Source organism: Cryptomeria japonica, chromosome 1 (assembly GCF_030272615.1).
Source record: "Cryptomeria japonica chromosome 1, Sugi_1.0, whole genome shotgun sequence".
NCBI lineage: Eukaryota > Viridiplantae > Streptophyta > Pinopsida > Cupressales > Cupressaceae > Cryptomeria > Cryptomeria japonica.
Window position 1 is genome coordinate 174,790,562 of NC_081405.1, and position 22,578 is coordinate 174,813,139.

At 32.4% G+C, this 22,578-nt stretch overlaps 1 protein-coding gene across 1 annotated transcript; it reads right to left on the reverse strand.

Moving 5' to 3' along the window:
* Positions 1-8,938: 8,938 nt before the first annotated feature.
* Positions 8,939-21,449, reverse strand: LOC131036076 (probable LRR receptor-like serine/threonine-protein kinase At5g48740). The gene is made up of 15 exons (XM_059209012.1): positions 21,359-21,449; positions 21,129-21,252; positions 20,974-21,045; positions 13,830-13,898; positions 11,892-11,963; positions 11,691-11,759; positions 11,016-11,087; positions 10,857-10,916; positions 10,565-10,737; positions 10,256-10,464; positions 10,043-10,175; positions 9,893-9,964; positions 9,565-9,754; positions 9,348-9,480; positions 8,939-9,244 (listed from the first exon to the last, which is right to left on the reverse strand). Exons 1-15 carry the CDS (start codon positions 21,426-21,428, stop codon positions 8,978-8,980), a joined length of 1,785 nt encoding a protein of 594 aa, XP_059064995.1. The 5' UTR covers positions 21,429-21,449; the 3' UTR covers positions 8,939-8,977.
* Between the last annotated feature and the right edge of the window lie 1,129 nt (positions 21,450-22,578).

The following is a 22,578-nucleotide window of genomic DNA, read 5'->3' on the forward strand; positions in this document are numbered from 1 at the left end:
TGGTTTCGAGCATGTACACCCCATCTAAGACATGTAATAAAAAATGTCTAGTTTTGAGAATGAAACATCTCATCTAAGACTTTGGTAAAGTTTCAAGCATTTAAACCTGGTTGAAGGCATATAGATAACCAAACAAAGAAAATTGTTCATAAGTAAATCCACAAACTTGAATTAAAAAAGGATAAACAAGCAAGGCATTATGCAAGGAAATCCACAATTTGAATTGAACATATGTTACAAGGAGCATACAATGTATCCCTATGTTGATGTCTTAAGGAAAAGAGAAACAAGACAAATCTTCATCACCAAGGAGATATCCTTTAGGCAAAAAATTAAAGGGGTCCTTTTGAGGGATGCATAGAGGAAGTGATCATTATCCACATATATTCACCTCTGAAAATAGAAGGGATATTTGTTAAAGATAATCATCTTTGAAAAGAGAAGAAGGCTAAGAATACACACCTTCTCCCATTTCTAGGAAAAATGTGAATTATAATTAAAGGATTGCACACATTCACTAAGGGGAGATTGTTCGAAAGAAGATGTACCTAGAAACTCATCTCATTATAGAATTATTTTGTCTCTTTAATACCCATATTTATACATGTCCCATTACATTTTTTATGTTTCAAAAATAAAAACTAATTTTAATAATAATATCCTAAAGAAGAGATATATTATGTTTGCTTCCTACTAGTGATTTAGTGAATATGGTAAGATAATGCTAACTTATCACGTAAATTGTAGTTAGATATATTTTGAAAATATTGTTATTGAAATCTATTCATTTTGAGAACATAATGAAAATTTCAAAGGATCATATGTAGTTGGGGTATGAGAACTTGGAATACAATTTCAATGTGACACATTTTTTAGTAAAAGAACTTTTATAAAATATAGTTGTAGGCTAAAAATAAATATTTAAATTAACACTTTAGTCTTATTCAAATAAAATTTAATTTTATATTAATCTATCTTTCCACATCATAATATAAAATGACAATTACAATATATATAATACTACCTATTGGAATTTACATGAAGATTGCATTAATGATTTGTTATGTTGTCATTGATGTCAATTAACTAGTAATAATATTGTTATAATGTTGTTTTGTTACCAGTAGGAAGAGCATGTGAAGGGAACTGTAATCAGTGGGTAAGTTTATGGAGTCAACCAGTATTGCTAAGTATTGGACCGGTAAACCCTATCTATTGTTTTGATAAACCCTAACTGATTAAGTTTGGTGAATTGGTTATATTTGTTTATGATCTAATGATAAGCAGTAATGATTATGAAACATATGCATATTGTATGAGGAGATTTTCAAACTATTTTTGGTGCGTTGAGTTAATGTTTTTATCTTGGGAATGAGAAAGTATATTGCATGTAATGCAAAACACGTGATGAGTTACTGAGCCCAATGAAACAATGATCAAGGAGTGGTTGAGGCTTTCTTGAATGATGTACAGAGATTGTTATGTAATCCAATGGTCATACCTGAACCGACTAATTTTAATCTCTATGAGAGAATTAGGTTTTTGTTGTGTTACCGATCTAATTGATTTGTTTATAAGGTTGATGAGTTGTTTTGTTTAGTGAGTTGGAAAAGTTGTAATTGATTGTGTGGTTGCCAAACAGGATGATGTATCTACAATTTGTGTAAAAGAAGATAAGAGCATGAAAAGGATCTGAACAAGCAAGTGTAGTGCTATCCTAATAGATCGGTAAAATCCTGTTGTTTTCTAACAATTACAGTAGTAAAATCCCCTAACCAGGTAAACTCTAACAAGCTTTGTGTTTTTCAAATCCTCTAACCAGGTAGTCCAATATCTTGGATTTTGAATCCTTTACCAAGGTTACTCCTCACAGGGTATTGCTTCTAACAAGGTATTATAGTCAATCCCTTAACCAGGTGGTCCCTAACATGATCTATTCTTAACAGGACTTTTTGTAAAATCTTTAACAGGCTTGGTTCCTAAGAGGGTGAACTTAGAAGAGTTTAGATAGTTATCTTGTGAGTCTCATCTCTCCATGGTTTTTCCCATTTGGGTTTCAATGTCAAAAATATTGTGTCACGTGGTGAATGTTTTTGTGATTATATTTTGTATAGTTAAATTGCTTAACTACTTAATCCACTTTGATAAGTTATGTTAACCAGCAACAATCAAAAATAAGGTTTTACTTATGTCAAGAAAAGATATTTGGTGTTTGTGAGTTCCAAGTTGTTTGATGTTAATCTGTTTTAACAGTCAATCAGTTTAACTTGACAGATTATTCTGACAATGATATTGCATTTATAGTTCAGTGGTTTAACTTGTCAGTTCAAAGTTTACTTTAAGAGGTTGTTTCTAAGTAAGGTGAAAGTTCATATCAATTTTTCTATCTACTAATTCACCCCCCCCCCCCCCCCTTCCTCTCAATAGTTGACTAGATCCTTATTAAAAGTGTGACACGGCTTTGTACTTTTGGAAACCAATGAACAGACACGTTTTAAAATGTTGCATTGAGGGTGTGTTCAAGTATCCCTAAAGGCATTTAGATGTGCATTGTTAATTTCTCTAAACCACCATCAAGGTCAAAGAACTATCACCTTTTGGTGTTTCCCCATTGCCAATGATTGCAAAACCCATGATTGTCAACCCCAATAGTACAGTCCTAAATTTGTGAAAATTCATATTATAGGCCACAAAATTAAAATGTTACATGGATCTATAAGACATATTTTAAGACCATACTTATCCTCTCCTTTGTCCAATCTTCATGAGTAATAAATCTAAGTCTTGTGTAATTACCATGGTGGAAAACTAACGAACATTCCCAAGCGAGTTGTTTTGAGGATTGTGTTAAAGGAACCCTAGAAGTTGAGATATATTACTTGAGTCTAACCCCTACCTCAATATTAACCTCCCCATTAGAATCCTCTTCTCCAACCCATGGTGTTTCCACCCCCAATCTGGTCTCTCATACTCTAGCCAACATTCTAGGCTATAAGAAGTGGTTGATAGATATGATGTGGTCATGTGTTGTCTCCTCCCCAAGTAGAGTGTGGCAAGAAGAAGATCAATGGGATTGAATCAGTGGTTGAGGTAGATGAAGTTGATAGATAGGATGTGGTTGTTAAATTTCCTACTCTCCCATCTGAGTGTGCCCAAAAAAATTTAAAGTTGTGGTTGAGGCAAAGACTCGTGGTGACAACTAGGCATTAAAATAAAATGATAAGATTGTTTGAAAAGTTGATAATGACATGGAAAATAAGTTGAAAATATGGGAGACTGTGGAGAAGAATATTAAGGATCTTAGTGCAAAGATTACTCAGGGAGATGAGAGAAAGATATGGTTGAGCTAAAGGAAAACCATGAGGCTCTAAAAATAAAAATAAAGGAAAGGACTACTCTTAGCTAGGAAATGGTGTTGAAAAATTCGGCCTCTCTACATGAAATCTAGGAGGATATATAACTGAGGAAGGTGAAGAGGAAGAGATACCTGGTGTCTTCTTCTATAGTGTCAAAATCCTGAACCTCTATTGTCAAGGCTACACTGAACTTGATCACTCTAGCCTCTACAAAGGACACTAACAAAAAGCTATTTTTTTTAAGAAAGTGAAGGTTTTATGTCATGAATGACAAAATGATAATAAACTTTCTCAATAGACCATTTCTTTGTGCCTTTGGTAGGTGGTTGGTTCTTTAGTTTTCTTTCATCTGTTTTTGTCACTATCCAACAGTTTTGTCTTGGTCGTTTATTGGTTTTTGGCATTTTTTGGACTACTGTAGCTTTTTGGTTGGGTGTGTACTCCTCATGAAACCCAGGTATTTTATTTTAAGAGGTTATATAAAAGGTTCAAGCCTATCCTTCTTTAATTAATCATAATGGATGTATTAGTATTCTTTCCTTGGTAGGATCTAAAACTATACCTATCTAGAATTTACCTTAAAAATTTCACTATCCAACCTTATTAACTAAATCATTGGAAAGAATAAAAATGCAATTTGTCTCTTATCTACAATGTCATCAATTCTTTATGACCATAAGTTGTTATTTTGAAATTTTTCTTTATTCTTTTAGTTACCTTTTATCTAGTTCTTACACCTAGTAGTCATATTCACACTATCTTAAGTATACTTATTGGTTTAGTTGTCTCACTTCATAAACACTTGACACGTCCCTTCACACTTTTCCCAACTATTGTACATGTGTCACACAACTTGGAGGGTTAGTTAGTCATTATGTTCAACTTTCCTACTTCCTCATTGAAGTATGTAAGCAACGACAATTCATTATGCATTGGCACATATTATGATAGATTATTGGCTATTGGATTGTGTTTGATTCATTTATGGAATTCTTGAATTTTGCGTTCATTATTTGGTGCTTTAACATGGTATCAAAGGAATGAATCTCACATTCCTTCTTTTTTTGGGAAATCCAACAGTTATCTCTATCAATGAAGCATTGTGAAGGTAAATGAGCATCATTGTTGCATCGAAAAGGTCCAATAAATAAAAGATTAATGTTCATTTTGTTAAAATGACAACTATTCAACTAGAATTCTACAAGTGTTTGGCAATGAATTAAAAGTCAAAATAATCTTGGACCTTGTTATGGTAAACTACATTAACATCTTACTCAAGTCAAACTTTGAACAAAAGAGAACTACAAGTATCGAATCACTTTTACATACAACTCTAGCTATGAAAGTATGCAATCATAAGGAAGGTGAGGAGCATTTCCTCTAAGATATCCATTTTTCTAAAACGTGTCAAAAAAACTTAGTAGGGTGTTCAGAGAGACAAATAAATATATAATTTTTCCCAATATTAAAAAATCCCTAAAATGGGTGGGAAGGTTTATTATAAGGTTACCTTTCATGTTACACGTTTTTCATGCCTCCAAAATCAATTGGCACATGTAAATGATAACAAATTGCTTTACTTTTCTATATATATCAGACCTTGTAAGATAGTGAGAGTAAAGAATTTGTTGATAGACCAATTAAGTGGTCTTCACAAGTGGTTGGTGATAGAGTGATGGGTATGGGGACCCTATGGAACCTTCTCAAGAGGTTGGGAGGCATAACAAGAAGATATAATTCACTTTTGGGGTGACAGTGGGGTAGTTGTCCTAGACACCTTGATTGTCATAGTCATAACGAACAATCATGTACATAATGCAAATAGGGTTGTGGAAGAAACTATTCATTGTTGAAAGGCCTACAAGGAATTTGTAAGGATCCTAGGGACTCCTTCCCTCTAATATTTGAATTTTGAAAAAAATTAAATTGTCTTTGTATTTGATTGTCCTTTTAAGACATCGTTTGCTACTTTTGGAGACCAATGAACAACCACCTTTTAAAATGTTGCATGGAGGGTGTGTTGAAGTCTCTCTAAAGACATTTAGATGATCATTGTTAATTTCTCTAAACCAACATTAGGGTCAAATAACTATCACCTTTTGTTGTTTCCCCATTGCCAAGGATTGCAAAGCCCATGATTGTCAACCTCAATAGTACAGTCCTAAATTTGTGACAATTGATATTACAGGCCACAAAATTAAAATGTCACATGGCTCTATAAGAAATATTTTAAACCCATATTTATCCTCTCCTCTGTCCAATCTTCATGAGTAATAAATTTAAGCCTTGTGTAATGACCATGGTGGAAAACTAATGAACATTCCCAAGCGAGTTGTTTTGAGGATTGTGTTATAGGAACCCTTGAAGTTGAGATATATTACTTGAGTCTAACCCCTGCCTCAATATTAACCTCCCCATTATAATCCTCTTCTCTAACCCATGGTGTTTCCACCCCCAAACTGGTCTCTCATACACTATGTAAGTTTCTAGGCTAGCAGAGGTGGTTGATAGATATGATGTGGTCATGTGTTGTCTCCTACCCCAGCAGAATGTAGCATGAAGAAGATCAATGGGATTGAAGCAATGGTTGAGGTAAAGGCAGTTGATAGATAGGATGTGGTTTTGCATTGCCTACTCTCCCATCTGAGTGTGCCCAAGAAGAAGGTCAAAAAATTTTAAGTTGTGGTTGAGGGAAAGACTCATGGTGACGGCTAGGCATTGGAAGAAAATGATAAGATTGTTTAGAAGGTTGATAATGACATGGAAAAGAAGTTGGACATATGGGAGACTATGGAGAAGAATATTAAGGATCTTAGTGCAAATATTACTAAGGGGGATGAGAGAAAGATGTGGTTGAGCTAAAGAAAAATCATGAGGCTCTAAAAATAAAAATAGAAGAAAGGACTGCTCTGAGCTAGGAAATGACGTTGAAGAATTTGGCCTCTCTACATACAATCTAGGAGGAGATAGAATTGAGGAAGGTGAAGATGAAGATACACTTGGAGTATTCTTCTATAGTGTCAAAATCCCTCACTTCTATTGTCAAGGCTGCACCGAACTTGATCACTCTAGCCTCTACAAAGGACACTAACAAAAAGCTATCTTTTTTTAAGAAAGTTAAGGTTTTTATGTCATGAATCAAAAAATGATAATAAAATTTTTCAATAGACCATTTATTTGTGTCTTTGGTAGGTGGTTGGTTGTTTAGTTTTCTTTCATCTATTTTTGTCACTATCCAACAGTTTTGTCTTGGTCGTTTATTGGTTTTTGGCATTTTTTGGACTCTTGTAGTTTGTTGGTTGGGTGTGTAATCCTCATGCAACCCAGGTAGTTTCTTTTAAGAGGTTATATAAAAGGTTCAAGTATATCTTTATTTAATTAATCATAATGGATGTATTAGTATTCTTTCCTTGGTAGGATCTAAAACTATACCTATCTATAATTTACCTTAAAAATTTCACAATCCAACCTTATTAACTAAATCATTGGAAAGAATAAAAATACAACTTTCCTCTTATCTACAATGTCATCAATCCTTTATAACCTTAAGTTTTTATTTTGAAAAGTTTCTTTATTCTTTTAGTTACCTTTTATCTAGTTCTTACACCTAGTAGTCATATTCACACTATCTTAAGTTTACTTATTGGTTTAGTTGTCTCACTTCATAAACACTTGACACATGCCTTCACACTTTTCCCAAGTATTGTAAATGTGTCACACAACTTGGAGGGTTATTTAGTCATTATGTTTCACCTTCCCACTTCCTCCTTGATGTATGTAATAAAGGACAATTCATTGTACATTGGCACATATTATGATAGATTGTTGGTTGTTGGATTGTGTTTGATTCATTTGTGAAAGTCTTGAATTTTGCATTCATTATTTGGTGCTTTAACATGGTATCAAAGAAATGAATTTCACATTCCTTCTTTTTTTTGTAAATCCAGTCGTTATCTCTATCAATGAAGCATTGTGAAGGTAAATGGGCATCACTGTTGCATACAAAAGGTCCAATAAATAAAAGATTAATGTTCATTTTTGTTAAAATGACAACTATTCAACTAGAATTCTACAAGCGTTTGGCAATGAATTAAAATTCAAAATAATCTTGGACCTTGTTATGGTAAAGTACATTAACATCTTACTCAAGTCAAACTTTGAACAAAAGAGAACTACAAGGATCAAACCACTTTTATGTACAACTCCAACTATGAAAGTATGCAATCATAAAGAAGGTGAGGAGCATTTCCTCTAAGATATACACAACAATTAGATGGTACCCTTTTATATGCTATGATGTCACCATATGCATTCAAATTTAGAAAGACAAAGTATACTTTACTTTTCACATAAACATACATATTTTTACTCTTAGTATGAACGAAATAATTACATGTTATTCACTAATAGTCACTAAATTTCTAGATAATTCTACAACTGATTTCATAAACCGCAATCATCATTTATATTTACAACATTCGATATCATACCCAATTTTTACCCAATGATAAATATTTAAATTATTTATACTTCCTATTTCTAGAGTTTAGACTGTCAAGAACATTCAAGTCACATTTCTTATCCCACAAGCATCACATATAATATCCTATGTATCTTACATCACATACTTCTTACAAAAACACAATTTCATCATCCACTAGTTTGACTTGGCCAACTATAATAATAGAGCTTACTAAAGAAAGTGTAAGGAATGATAATTGATGTATATATGGTTGTGCCCTATAAAGTTAGAATCATTCTTGCCTTTATTATGACATCACATTACCTTAAGTTTTGAAACCCTAGTTCTTTCACTAGGCTTTTCCATCACCCTTTTGTAATTTTGTTCTATGTTACATGTACCATGTTTTAAATCCAAGTCACCCTCATTTACGATAATTTCCAATATTTCCATTGCACGACATCTAGGTCACTTTTATCAATTACAATTATATTGGATCTTGGAGCTTCATTTAGTAAGCTACCAGAGGTGTTCATAAATAACTCCAATATTCTATTTCAATTCAAAAAATAATGAAGTTGAGTCTCTATACAGAGGTATAGAATAGTTAGATATCTCAAGTTTATTTATGGGGTTAAGATTCATTTACATGTGCTAGGTTTATATGTGTAGGTGTAAAGAGCATATTTGTAGGATTAAAAAAGACTTGAGTGCTCATATAGTTTTGGGACATTAATCTTATTTGTTTTAATTAGTTCATCTTTGATTTAATTCTAAAAAGTAGACAAAAGTCATATGTTATCAAAGGAAAAAATTCAAACCTTATAAATATCTTAAATAATGTCAACTGAGAACATTTGGTTTAGACATTGGTTATAGACATCAAGGTGAACATGTTCTAGATGTTGAAATCAATTAAATTCAAATCAACATATAGGATTTAATCAACCATTGTGGATTTCAGCTAGAGCTAGAATTGTAAAAGTGAAACAAAATAGAAGAAGATAATTATTTTTAGTTCTAAGGTATTTGTGTGATAAGTCTAAATTTTCTCTCATACACTATTGTAGACTATCCCTTTCAAACTTATAGACTATCCCTTGCATAAATTTGTGGATACTTACGCATACACTATTATAGACTATCCCTTTCAAACTTATTACAGGGAACTTGAGAAACTGCTAGTGAATGTGAGTGAGAGTTCATCTGGAACTTGATAGTACTCTTCCTCAAATGTGACAGCTTCCTTGATCTCAGCCACAACCTCACTAATGCTTGGTCTACCAGATGGCTCGCTTGCAATACATCTCCAGGCCAGATTGGTCAAATGAATGATAGATTTCATACTGTAACGCTTACCCAACCTTTTGTCTACTATTTCTTCAATGTTGGCCTCATCTTTATCTTCTCCCGCATATGATGCAGCCTGTTCACTCAAGCATTGACCCACTGTTTAAGTTGTTGCCATGATTTAGTAAACCATTACCACACATTTATTTTCTTGTTTGGGAAATAATGGGACTTCTTACCCATTCAGTCAATAATATTTTCTCGGTAGAAACTTTTACGTCAATGGGTTTCCTGCCACATGTGAGCTCCAACAAAACGACTCCAAAACTATACACATCACTCTTGTCCGTCAACATGTGAGTTTTGTAGTACCTGCCATTGTAAAACAATAAAGATTAAACTTTTGAATAAATGGGTGAATGAGAATTAGAAAAACATAAGACATGTAATAATTACATTGGATCTAAATATCCAGGAGTTCCTTTTATAGCTGTATTGATCTGAGAAGTTTCATCATTTCCAGTCACTCTAGAAAGACCGAAGTCAGCCAGTTTGCCATTCAAATTACTATCTAGAAGAATGTTGGAGGTCTTGATATCCCTGTGAATAATTTTTGGAGTGCAACCTACATGCAGATATTCCAGCCCTGCAAATATATTTGTTTAAGAAAAAAATAGAATATTAATTCAAAGTAGAAACTTTGCATGCCGCATTTTGAACACAATGACTTAATCAAGGATTTATTGATAGAATAATGAAATCACAAATCGCTTTGAAAAATAACCTTGTACGGCATCCAAAGCTATTTTAAGCCTGGTTTTCCAATCTAGATGGGCATATTTTGGTGCCTCTGGATCTGCAAATAAAAAGTTCTCCATGTTTTCATCATCTCTAACTTCTATCGTGGAAATAAATGGTTGAAGTTGATAGTTACCGTAAAGGTTATCACTGAGGGAACCTCCAGACATATACTCGAAGACAAGCATGAGGTCTCTGGATTCATTACATATACAATAACCAAGAAAGGATACCAGCTTCTTATGATTGATTTTTGACAGAAGATCAACCTGTTCATAAGTTGAAAACACTAAGATTTCTCAAATAAATGTACAAGGAAAATGAAGTGCTTTAGGAATCTAAGCATTACCTCATTTAAGAATTGATCAATTCCATGTTTGGAGAAAACGGAGAGTACTTTTACAGCTATTTGCTTCCCATCCTGCAACTTGCCCAAGAATACAGTTCCAAACGATCCCTGTCCGATTTTATTCGTAAAATTTTCTGTCGCCATCCTCATTTCCTCAAGAGTAAAAGCGCGAGATTTTGATGAGTTTGCTACATTGACCATTAAATAATCTGCATTTTGTTTAATTGTAATAGATGAGAAAAGCATACTATTACATTAAGCTATGGATTATGGTGTGTTTGATCGTACTAGTAAATGTGAAAAACGTACCGAAAGGTCTTGGTTGAGCACATGCACTTTTAAATTTGAATCGATACATGAGGATACCCACTACAGTGACAGTTATAATTGCTCCGACCGCAACTGCTACTCCGACCCCAACTGCGGGGAAGTGATCACGACACTCACGCTTTGTCCGGCAAAGGTGTTTGTTGCCACTGAAACTGCACCAAATAAATTAAATTTTGCTATCAAATATTTTGGAAAAAAAAAAAAGAAAATGGAAATTTATATCGTTCATAACAAATAAAATACAATAAATATAAAATTTACTCGATTGTACATTTTTTTGTTGAGAAGTTGTTGCGGAATGACACCCTCGAAATCATTGTTGGATATATTTCTGCCGCAATCCAAAAGTAATATACAACTTTAAAAGTCATAATTGATGTTCTAATAAGATACTAATACTTTAGTGCAAGAAAAACTGCGACAGACATACAATTCTTTAAGACGAGGTAGTCCAGATAACCAATTTGGAAGTTCACCAGATAAAGAATTGTTTTGGAGATTCCTGCACATTTACCAAATATAGTATCTATAAATTTGTTTTGACTTCAAATATTTTTTATCAACTAATGTATTGTTTAGAAAAAAAAAATTATATTTATAAGGGTATTTATAACAAATAAATTTTGATGATAAAATTATGCTAGATAAATTCATAATTTTTCTTAAATTTAGATATACATTGTCATTTTGTTAATTATTTACATTGTTGTGCCCTGTTTTTAGATTCCAATTGTGTGTTATTAATTGCATCAATGTTTCAAATCAGACTCTTTGATCTATCATCAGGATCACTCTTGAGCTCTGTATCATCTTGATGATGGATCACATAGTGTGATCCAAAATGTTGATGCAAATAAAAACACACAATTGAAATCTAGAAACAACACACAGTAGCATTATGAATTGTGGAAAACTGATATTGCTAATTACTTACATTGTTCATACATGAGACAAGTGCACTTTCAATACAATATTTTTGCATATGATAAAATCATGTTTATATATATCATAATGTACATTTCATTAATTTTGTAGATTACATATATACTATAAATAAAAGTGACATAATTGAAAAACTTACTAATTGGAGGCTTCATATACTCACAGTCTTTCTAACTTGAAGAGATTGCTCAAATTGGCTAATGGTCCATTGAAATAGTTGTTATCAAGTGACCTAAGATAATTCATATACAAAAATAAGTATATTAAATGTACCACCAAAGTAAAAAGTTGACAACTTTAAAATTCATAATTGATGTTCTAATAAGATATTAACAAAGTGCAGCAAAAAGTGGGATAGACATACAATTCTTTAAGATGAGGTAGTTTAGATAACCAGTCTGGAAGTTCACCAGATAAATTGTTTTTTTGGAGATTCCTGCACATTCATAAAAAATATAGTATCTGTGATTTTTTGACTTTTTAATTTTTTAATTTATTAATATATTGTTTATAAAGAAAAAAATTGTATTTGTTAGTGTATTTATAAGAAATAAATTTTGATGATAAATTTATGCTAATTAAATTCATGATTTTTCTAAGTATATGATACGTTATCATTTTGGTAATTATTTACATTATTATATGTTGTTTTTGGATTTTGATTGTGTGTTTTTATTTTCATCAATGTTTCAGATCAAACTTTGTGATCCATCATTAGGATTACTCCTGAGCTCTCTATCACCCTGATGATGGATCATGGAGTATGATTCAAAAAAACCAATGTTGTAGTGTCATTAAATTGTGATCCTATCAATTTTTGACTACATTAGGGTCCTCACGCATGCGAACTCGAATCCTCTAGCCTAATTGGAGACCGGAGATTGCTCGGCTTGTGAAAATAACTTCTTCCTTGGCCTATGCATCACCTCAACCATATTCTCCCGTGGAGAAAGGGGTAGGACAAGGGTGTGGTGCCACTGTCCCCCCTTGGACAGGGGTGTGGATCCCTTGTCCTCTCTTGATAGGGGTGTGGTGCCCCTGTCCCTACCCTATTTTGGGGTAGGACCCTTCCTAGAGCATGCATTGTGGGTTGTGCCTTGGACAGGAAACTCCCTCGATGTTGGCCCGTGATGAAATTCGGATCCAACAAACATGTATTTAAGGGGCATTTGTCCTCTCATTTTCATAAGTTTGATAAGTTGAAGTGGGATAAGATTGGAGTGTGCACAATTGATCAAGCATTCAAGAGCATTGAAGCATTGAAGCATTCTTTTCCAGCATTGAGCATTCTCAAGTTTCGCTTCAAGGTTAGGTGTTGCATTCAAAGTCAAGGATTCAACCATGGAAGAGGAGATTGATTTCAACATACAATTCCACACAAGAATTTCTATCAACATTGCTACTACAACCTCCTTGAGGTGATTTACAAATTCAGTCTTTCATTTACATCTACTTGCAAGTACTTTCTTTCATTACTTGGTTAATTCCAAAATTGGGGTTTGACTTAAAGGCAAACCCCCAATCCCAACCCATTTTCCTCTCTTTTCTATGTGTATGTTGTAGGTGTGCAACTATACTTTCAGATTCGGGATTCATTTGCAGAGGCGAAAAAACCCTTTTTGTTTTGCAGATTTTTGGGAGGACTGTGTAAATTCCCACCACGGTCCGAGCAACTTTTCCTCAAATTCACAGGGCGACTTCGTCTTGACATTTTATTGTCAAATCCAAGTGCACAGCTTCATCCCATATTCCGATCTCAAGTTATAATCAATTCTTTGTCACTTTTTCATTACATAATTCAATCAAATTCCTTCCTAAATCAAACAAGGAAGAGGGGATCAACTTAGCATTCCCAATTCATTTAGAATTCAATCTATCATCTTTGTGTGGAGAAATTAAATATAGTGAATTATCTTCTCCCCCCTCCTAATGTAATGGTGAAAAGTTCTTGAATGGTAATCGATAGCAAAACTCTCATCTCTCTTTGAGGGAAAGGGTAGTTTTTCTTCTTGATTTATCATTCACCATTTTCCCAGCATTACAAATGTAAATAAAAACACACAATTGAAATCCAAAAACAACACACAACAACATCATGGAGTGTGAAAAACTGATATGAATAATTATCTACATTGTTCATACATGAGATAAGTGCATCTTGATTACAATATTTCTACATACAATAAAATCATGTTTGTATGTATTATAATGTACATTTTATAAGTTTCATATATGGGATATTTACTATGAATAGAAGTGACATAATTGAAAGACTTGCTAATTGAAGACATCATATACTTACAATTTATCTAACTTGGAGAGATTGCTCAAATTGGCCAATGGTCCATTGAAATAGTTGTTATCAAGTGACCTAGAAAGAATTCATATACAAAAATAAGTATATTAAAAGTCTCACCAAGTAGCATGTTCACAATATTCAAGTTGTGAGAAATCTAACAATTAAAGGTTGATATATGTAACAAATATGATATTATAAATAAGTGGCTTCAAATGTTCTAGTAAGAATAATTCTACTTGAACCACATCAATCTAATGATTTTAAACCAACTAATTTTGTTGAATATATAAATCTTGGTATTTTTTAAAATTAATTATAACTTTCCCAACTAAATCAAAAGGACGTTTCATTTTCCAAAATTCAAAAAATAGATGTTAAAATTAAATATGTAATTTTTTTGTGTGAATCAATTTCACTAGAATTTCACAGAAATATTTTATATAAAATTAAGTTATTTTGATCAATAAACAAAGGATTCTATTAAGGTACTCTCCCATGTCTCATGAAAATGGATTCCATATATCTAAAAAAAATCATCTTTGTAGAAAATCAAAAGAAACTACCCAATCTCAGAATTAATAACATAAAATACTCATAACAAAATTGCACCAATTATGTATCAATTTAGTATTTAACCCTCTATATTTTATTGTTGATCCACAACAAGTCAAGTAGTCTTCTTGATTTTTGTCTACGATATGGTGAGAGTTTTTGTGAAAAATAAATTATTAGTTTCCTCATCTAGGTATTTAAACTATTTGAATTCTTGATATGTTATAATCCTACAAAAAGAAAATATTTATTTGCCATTAAAGATGATATCCCAATCTTATATACTTCCTTTCATATTTCTAGTCAATAGAAGGATGAGATAAATTGTGAAATTTAGAAGAAAAAAAAACTTAATACAATTTTTTTTAAACATCCTATTTTAAAATTTATTTATTTACTTAAAATACAATATAGATTGAGAAAATATTCAAAATTTGTTCCCTCAATTCATAATACATCTACTTACATATTAAATACTGTAAAGTGGAAAATTGAACCCTAGTGACTCCCCACCTAGGAGAGAGAAAGGAAGTTGTTGGCATTCTACACTCTAATGAGAATGGTTTATGTTGTCATTGATGGCAACCAACTGGTAACAGGATTCTATAGGTTCATCGGTAATGTAGACATCATTTACCGACACCAGTAGACACAACAAAGTTTAGTCATCGGCATTCTAGTTTACATCGACAACGAAGCATACCAGCACTTAGGCCGACATGAGACAAGTTTTACTTATATGATTTATATTGTAAATGTAACTAATTATTTGTATAGCCGACATGATGTATTGTAAAGACTCATATATGTATGAGATCTTGTAGGTCATTTTTGATATAGCATAAAAAGGAAATTATGTAATGGTATTATGTGAGTGAATATCATTCACCGGCACGATTTTGGTTAAGGTTTATGATAGAGCTTAAACTGGTACTGAATCAAGCATTGCATATGCTATTTTGAATAATACATTGTATTGGATTTAATTATCCATATTGTAGTCAGTGAGACTCTTCTATTGAGCAGTGTGCTCTAGGTTGTTGTCCTTCATGCATTTGCAGGCCCTTATTGTAAGTAATATTTAGTCATATTGGTCAGTGAGTAAATATTGTGGGTCACCAATCCCACCAAGGTTTTTCCGATACCGGGTTTCCTTGCCAAAATATCTTGTGTTATGGTGTGCATTTATGTTGTCTCTGTTATTTCTCTTTACTGCATTATTGCTTGTTTACCAGTACATTAATTTGGGTTGCAAAGTTATAAATAAGTTCAATTATTCAATCAACCGCTTAGACAGTGATTCACCCCCCCTCTCAGTGTCTTTGGGATTGTCATTGCATCTAACAGAAGTCACTAGGATGATTTCCACTTGGAGATACTTTACATTCAAAAGAGGGGCTTGAATCCACTAGATCTAAATCCAAGGGAGACAAGGATGTGAATTCCAAGTGGATTGTAAGGTTTGAAGGGTGTTTTGCCCTCTTTTGTAAATAGGAAAGTTGACTTGTTGACTTTGTGAAAAGAGAGAGAAAATAAGTGAAATGAGGAGCTACCCGTTCAGGAACGCGTTGTAACTTTGGATCTGAGCTAACTAGACTGATACGGATCTACCCTACAAATTTGGAGAAAAGTCCTCTGGACTGTGGCGAAAGTGTACATGGTCCTCCACAAAATCCGCAAAACGAAAAGGGTTCTTCCATCTCTGCAAATGAAGTCCAAACTTGCAATTACAGCTACGCACTTGCAACCTACACATAGAAAAGAGAGGAAGATAGTTTGTGGATAAGGGTTTGCCTCAGTCAAAACCTGGTTGAGGAATCAACCTTGAAAGAAAGTAATTGTAAATGCTTGAATGTAAACAATGGAAATGTATACCTTGTAGATTTGCAACTTGTTGACGATGATTGCTTTGCTTCTTGAATGTAATCACAAGTGTTGCATGGAATGGCATGTAACATGATAAAACCCTAACACACATACATGCTTGCAAATGAATGTTGAAATATTACTCCAATGGATGAATGAAGAAGACTTGAATGCTTGAATGCTTGATTGTGTATATCTTCACCTATGCTTGCTTATCTCATTCCTTCTTATGCAAATGACAAAACCAACTCCCCTTTTATACATTCCTAAGAAGATTAATTCATCTCACCAAAGGCTGACATTGGAGAGATTTGGGATCCCGAAATGCAGAAAGGGTCAGGGGGACCTATTTTGGGGCCACCCTAAGAGGGTGGGACAGGGGTGCCATGCCCCTGTCCAAGGGGGATATGGGTGCCATGCCCCTGTCTTGCCCTGTCTTGGGGTCCGGACAAGGTCTTGAGGCTATCTCAAGGCTCAAACAGGAAGGGGGCAATGGGTGAAAATGCAGAAAGGGGTCTCAACTAGGAAGGAGGATGTCATCATGAATGTGAGGACCCCAAATATGGAACAAATTGCAGGGGGTCACAATTTTATGACACTACAAAAACATAAAAAAGAAAAACGCTTTAAATTTAATTTTAATCCTTAATAAAAACATATCCTAAAAATTTAGGCAAACCTACCATCACACAAACCCTCACATATAATAAACTCCTAATGAAACCACCTATCTTCTTGACCGACTTTTAGATAAACCCAAGATCTTGCATAACTAAAGGGGAATATAAAGATGAATCCAAATCAAATTTATTTATCAATGCACACCCCATCCCCATACACCTCTAATATTGTCGCACTCCTACTTGATGTATTATAAAACCCTCTTACATGTGAATATTAAATAATTATTAATTTTTATTTATGCTTGATGAAAATGAATTATTATTAAAAATTATTTTGTTTTGGTTAAAATATGTTTACAATCCAACATATCTCATCTCATAATTAAACAATTTAGGAAGTTAACCTTTCTTTTTTTAGTTGAATTTCATCGTGAAAATCAACACTCTCAACTAAGGATGAAACCATGAAAAAAATAGACTTATTCTATGATATTGATTATTTATTGTTTATTTCAAGATAACTAGAAACATTATTGTCTACAAATAAAATACTTAAGATGCATTGCATAATAAAAATACTTCAAATATCCATATTATTTAATCAAAAAAACCTTGAACATGTATTAGAAAGAAGAATGTTAAAATAAAATATTTAAGATGCATTGCATGATAAAATTACTTCAAATATCCATATTATTTAATCAAAAAAACCTTGAACATGTATTAGAAAGAAGAATGTTACAAAGGATTTTTGTAATTTTTTTTAGCATTGCGATGCCAACTATCCCCCAAGCATTCAAATTAGTAAATTTTTTGAGGGAGACCTTGTAACATAATCACAAGATCCCCTGTAATAAATTATTTTAAACCACATGAACATGTCTAGTTTGGGATATGTTTCTACTTTAATACCCTTATTACTAATTTACACAAATTATCACTACCCCAATAGTATAAAAAAAATTCTATGACCGAGTCCTTAAAATACATGAAGGCAATCCTACCCAAGAATATCTTAAAAGGCCCACCTAATATACATTGTTAAAATGTGCATATATCTATATAATTTATAGATTTCATCTAGCTCCCAGGGCATAGACACAAGTTATTTCAACATGTAAAATCAATTCAAATCCCTATCTCACTAACACACCATTGTAGACAATAGAAGTTTTTTTCATAAATGGTAAATCCTATCTTAGATTAGGCCTCAACACATAGGGATAGGGAAGAAAATCTTCTACATACACACAAGTTGTAAATTTCATGCTACAAGATTTATAGGCTAGCTAATACCACCTCTATGTATATCTCCTAGTTACATCAATTATATGTTCACAAGAAGAAACAAGATTCCCACCATAAATATGGAATGAATCTCAAATTAGTGGAAAATAACTTTGCTATAAATGTCAAAAATTCGAAGTATTCTGACAAGAAGAAAAATATTTCTATTAAAGCTCAAATACTAATGACCATGAGACATGCATTTCACTTATAGAAAAAGGATGACCATAAGCCTTGAAGACATTCTTGTACAAATTAATGGGAATTTATAGCTACCTTTGGAAAAAGATCACATGTATACAAGTCATATTGGCTTGTTTTAGTAGATACATTACTTGAGATTGTAGTGAAAGGATGTTTATATGCATCAAAATGGAACACATCTCTTGGCAAAGAAAAGGAGAAAATTGCATGTTTCCAAAGAAAAAAAAAGGCAAGAAGATTAAAATAACACCCAAGGTATTTTGATAATGTATAGTTATCCTATATATAAATACAAAGAATAAACAAAATATTTACCTAGGGTTCTTATGCTCTTGCAAAATTCACACAAGAATAAAACACTTGGTCATAATTACCTAGGCATTCATAATATTTTCATAAAACTCATCTAGCTACCATCAACACACATGTTACCAAAAATAAATAAAATGACTTTACAAAAAAACTTTCTAGACTAGGTATACCACTTATTTAGAGATTGTATGTAAAATTTCTAATTCTATGTTTATAAAATTAGAAAAATCCAAAACAAAGTACCAATTCTCAAGAAAAACCATATTGTGTATAATGCTCCTCCACGTTGTACATGCTTATTTGAGAAATGTCACAGATAGACAACAACAAAAAATGTTCACCCAAACGGGCCTTCCGATGGACAACATCAAGGCTGGAATAAAGGCACATTAACCATATGCAATGGGAACGTCAACGTGACTGAAACTGTGATCACAGAGGCAACGGACCTTCTGATGGAAGACATCAAGTTCTACAGGGATAGAAAGATTTCAGACGCTGCTGTGAAGAAATTTATGAAGGATGAAGAGGAGAAAGCTAGACTCATGAAGGGCAGCTATACCTGCTTCTCACCAATGGTAATTAAATTAATTTGGCAAAGGGTTTTTCTTTCTATAATGGAATTTATCACCCTCGATGGTAAATATACTAGGGTATACAGCTACCATTTTGTCTTACTTAATCACTTAAGGTATAAAGATAAAATTTATATTCCATATTATCTTTTTTGCCCCCTTAATGATGGGATCAAGGATGCAATATCCAACCCCAATATCAACCCAGCAATGCATGAAGGTTTGATGGTGATTCTATATAATCACATCAAGAACATTACCGTCCATCTGAATATAGCTGAGGTCTCCGAGTCGGAAGAGGATCTCGATGACTCTAATGATGAGGAAGGCAAAGGCTATGACACAGAAGCTGAGATAGGGGATGACCCCCAGATTGTTGGGTCGAGCAGGAAAAATAAAAAAATAGAGCATGGGAAACAGAATAAAGGGTCGACCAAAAAGAAGCAGAGAAGGGAGGATGAGGATAGTTGGTATGAGGAAGATAATGAGACTCCTAATGACATGGATACTGAAAGCGAGGAGGTCCAAACCCTCGTGAGCCAGAAGTAGAAAAGGAAGAATCCTACAACTAAGGATGTGGGAACCAAGAATCGGTCGCCTCTCATGACTGATTCTAAGGATAAGGGCCTAATGGGGGAGGATACGACCATGAAAGAAGCTGAAAGCTCTGATGTTAGGGAGGTGGGACTGGAAGTGAATCTTGAGATTGTAGGTCCTTTTGGTTTTTGACTAGTTGTCTCTAGTTTGCTGGCGTTTTTGCTCATCAACTTTCTTTTTCTTTGGTGTTGTCTTTTGCTTTTTGTTGCGCTTTAGTGTAAATCTTTTGATCTTTTGGCTGTAATGGGTTTTAGGGGCCCATCAAAACCTGTTTTCCCATATTCATAAAAAAATGTTCACCCAAACTAAATGGTTCCTACGTGGAATTAAACCACCTCATTAAAAAACTCTGCACTTAGTTTGAAAATGAGACACTACAAATGGTTCCAAAAAGTGCTTTTACTCATCTAACTTTCAACATTCATTTGCCTTTGTTCAAAAGGCCCTAGAAAAGAGGCACCATATTTATGTTTAAGTCTTTTTGGCAATGGCAAACACAATCAAGCAACATAAAGGAAGTCAAATAAAACATAAGTGAATCTTTTGGCACCTAAATAGAATGATGACAAGAAAAGAATCAACGAAGGAGAGGTAGGGGACACAATGCCAAGAAGATAAGATAAAACTTGGGGTGCTTGAAACACAAATATGACATAGAACATATATAGTATAAGAAACTTGGATACAAAACACATATATAGCATACTTATAACCATAAGTATTTGTAAGATAATCTCAATGAGAAAGATGATCTGTGCCCACAACACATTCTAAATGACATGAAAGTCTAAAAAGGACTCTCTATTTGTCTACACATTAAAAACAAAATTTCAAAAGAATTGTTCAAAATCAACAATCAACCAACTTATTTTCCACATGAATTTCTTTTTACATGACATTAAAATAAATTGTAATATAGCCTAATCAACACTACAAAATATAAAAAACAGCTCAATACCCAAAATACTGATATATTTTAAATTATTTAACCATATACTGATATGTACTTAAATTTTTCTTAAATACGGTTTGACTTGGTAACATACTTTACTACCATACAACGACATAAATGCAGTAATCTCTGATTTCTTTATTTCCTACTTATAGTAATATTAAAAAGTTGAGGCTTACACTGAAACGAGTTCGGTTAACTCTGCCAAACTTGGTGGTATGGTTCCATTCAGCTGCTTTCCCGACAAGTTTCTGCATGAATAAAATCAAATTCATAATTCCTTGGAATGCCAAATATAAATGGAAAACAACAGCTTATTAGAAACTAAGCATACATGCTGGAGATCCTTATGGTGTGGCTGATGTTACAGATGATTCCTTCCCACGGTAAACCAAAGCAAGGATCCGAAGTCCAGTTGTTGAGGGATAACTCTGTTTTCAACTCTCCAAGAGCGTTAACTGCAGCATCACCATTAAGAAAATCCAATAAGATTTATAGTCCAATATTTTGAGTTATAAATGTAAATTTAGAAAAGGAGCAAAAGAAAGAAAATCGACTCCGTACCGTCATCCCTAAAGGTTGCATTCTGGGTGGGAACGAGACTGTACATCTCAATAGCATTGATTATAGGCATCTTACTGGAGTCTTCGGATTCTAGACTAAAAAAAATACAATAACCCTAACCCTAAATCATATTGAGCCTTAATTCTAAATCAAACTTAATTAAACATTAATCCAAAATAAACCTTATTTCTAACCCTAAAACAAATAATTTATTTTAGTAATATATGTTAATTATGTACTTTAATAATATACTTAAATAATTTATTAATATACTTTAATAACTATATCTTTGAAAAGTTTAAATTTATTATTAGATAACATTATTTTATTTAAATTATATTTTTAACATTATTTGAAATAGCCATATTTCTTAATATTGATTTGTAAGTATACTTTTAAATTAAATTATATTAATTAATAAATCTATATTAATAATAATTAATAATTATAATATTATAAGTTAGATAATGAATATAAGTTACATAAATTTATAATCTAGATAAATTACAAGTTATATTCATAATTAAATTAATTGAGATAATTTTGATATCAAATATATATTATAAATAATTTATAAATTATAATTATAATTAAATTAAATATTTACTTTATAATTTAATACAAAATTAATTAATTAATTATAATTATATATATAACTAACTTATAAAAACATATATTAATCATATTTTTTTTATTTCTTTAATGATTAATTTAACATCATCTCTATATTTTTTCTTTATATTAATAAAATTAAATGTTTTATAAATTTTATAATTTATTTTATAGATATTATAAATTATAAGTATATTATAATTTTTACCTTGTTTTATTAATAACATATTTTTATTATGTAATGAAAAATAAATAAAGATAACAATACTTATTAAAATCTTTTTATTATTATTAAAAATAAAATCAATAAAGATAAAAAAATTTAACATATTATTAGAAAAAAGTTAATATATAATTAATTATTAATTTATTATATTAAAATAAATTATTTCACTTTTAAAAATATAATCAAACCAAAAAAACTCCCCTGTCCTTCCGCTGGCTCAGCAAGGAAATGAAAAAAAATGTTGTCGGGTTGAGTCGGGGAAGAAGCTGCAAGAACGGTTGCGTAGGACAAGTATGGGCGTTGGACCAGTACTCTCTTACAAAGGGACTGCAGAAGGTGACAGAACCGTGCAGTGCATCGAAGAAGGCGCGCTACAGTAAAG

Excerpts from the sequence above, each read along its gene's own strand:
- LOC131036076 (XM_059209012.1), bottom strand. The coding sequence starts at position 21,428 with ATGCCTATAATCAATGCTATTGAGATGTACAGTCTCGTTCCCACCCAG. Across the intron at positions 21,253-21,358 it reads TGCAACCTTTAGGGATGACG|TTAACGCTCTTGGAGAGTTG; the intron begins GTACGGAGTCGA and ends GTGATGCTGCAG. Across the intron at positions 21,046-21,128 it reads ACCATAAGGATCTCCAGCAT|AAACTTGTCGGGAAAGCAGC; the intron begins GTATGCTTAGTT and ends TTATTCATGCAG.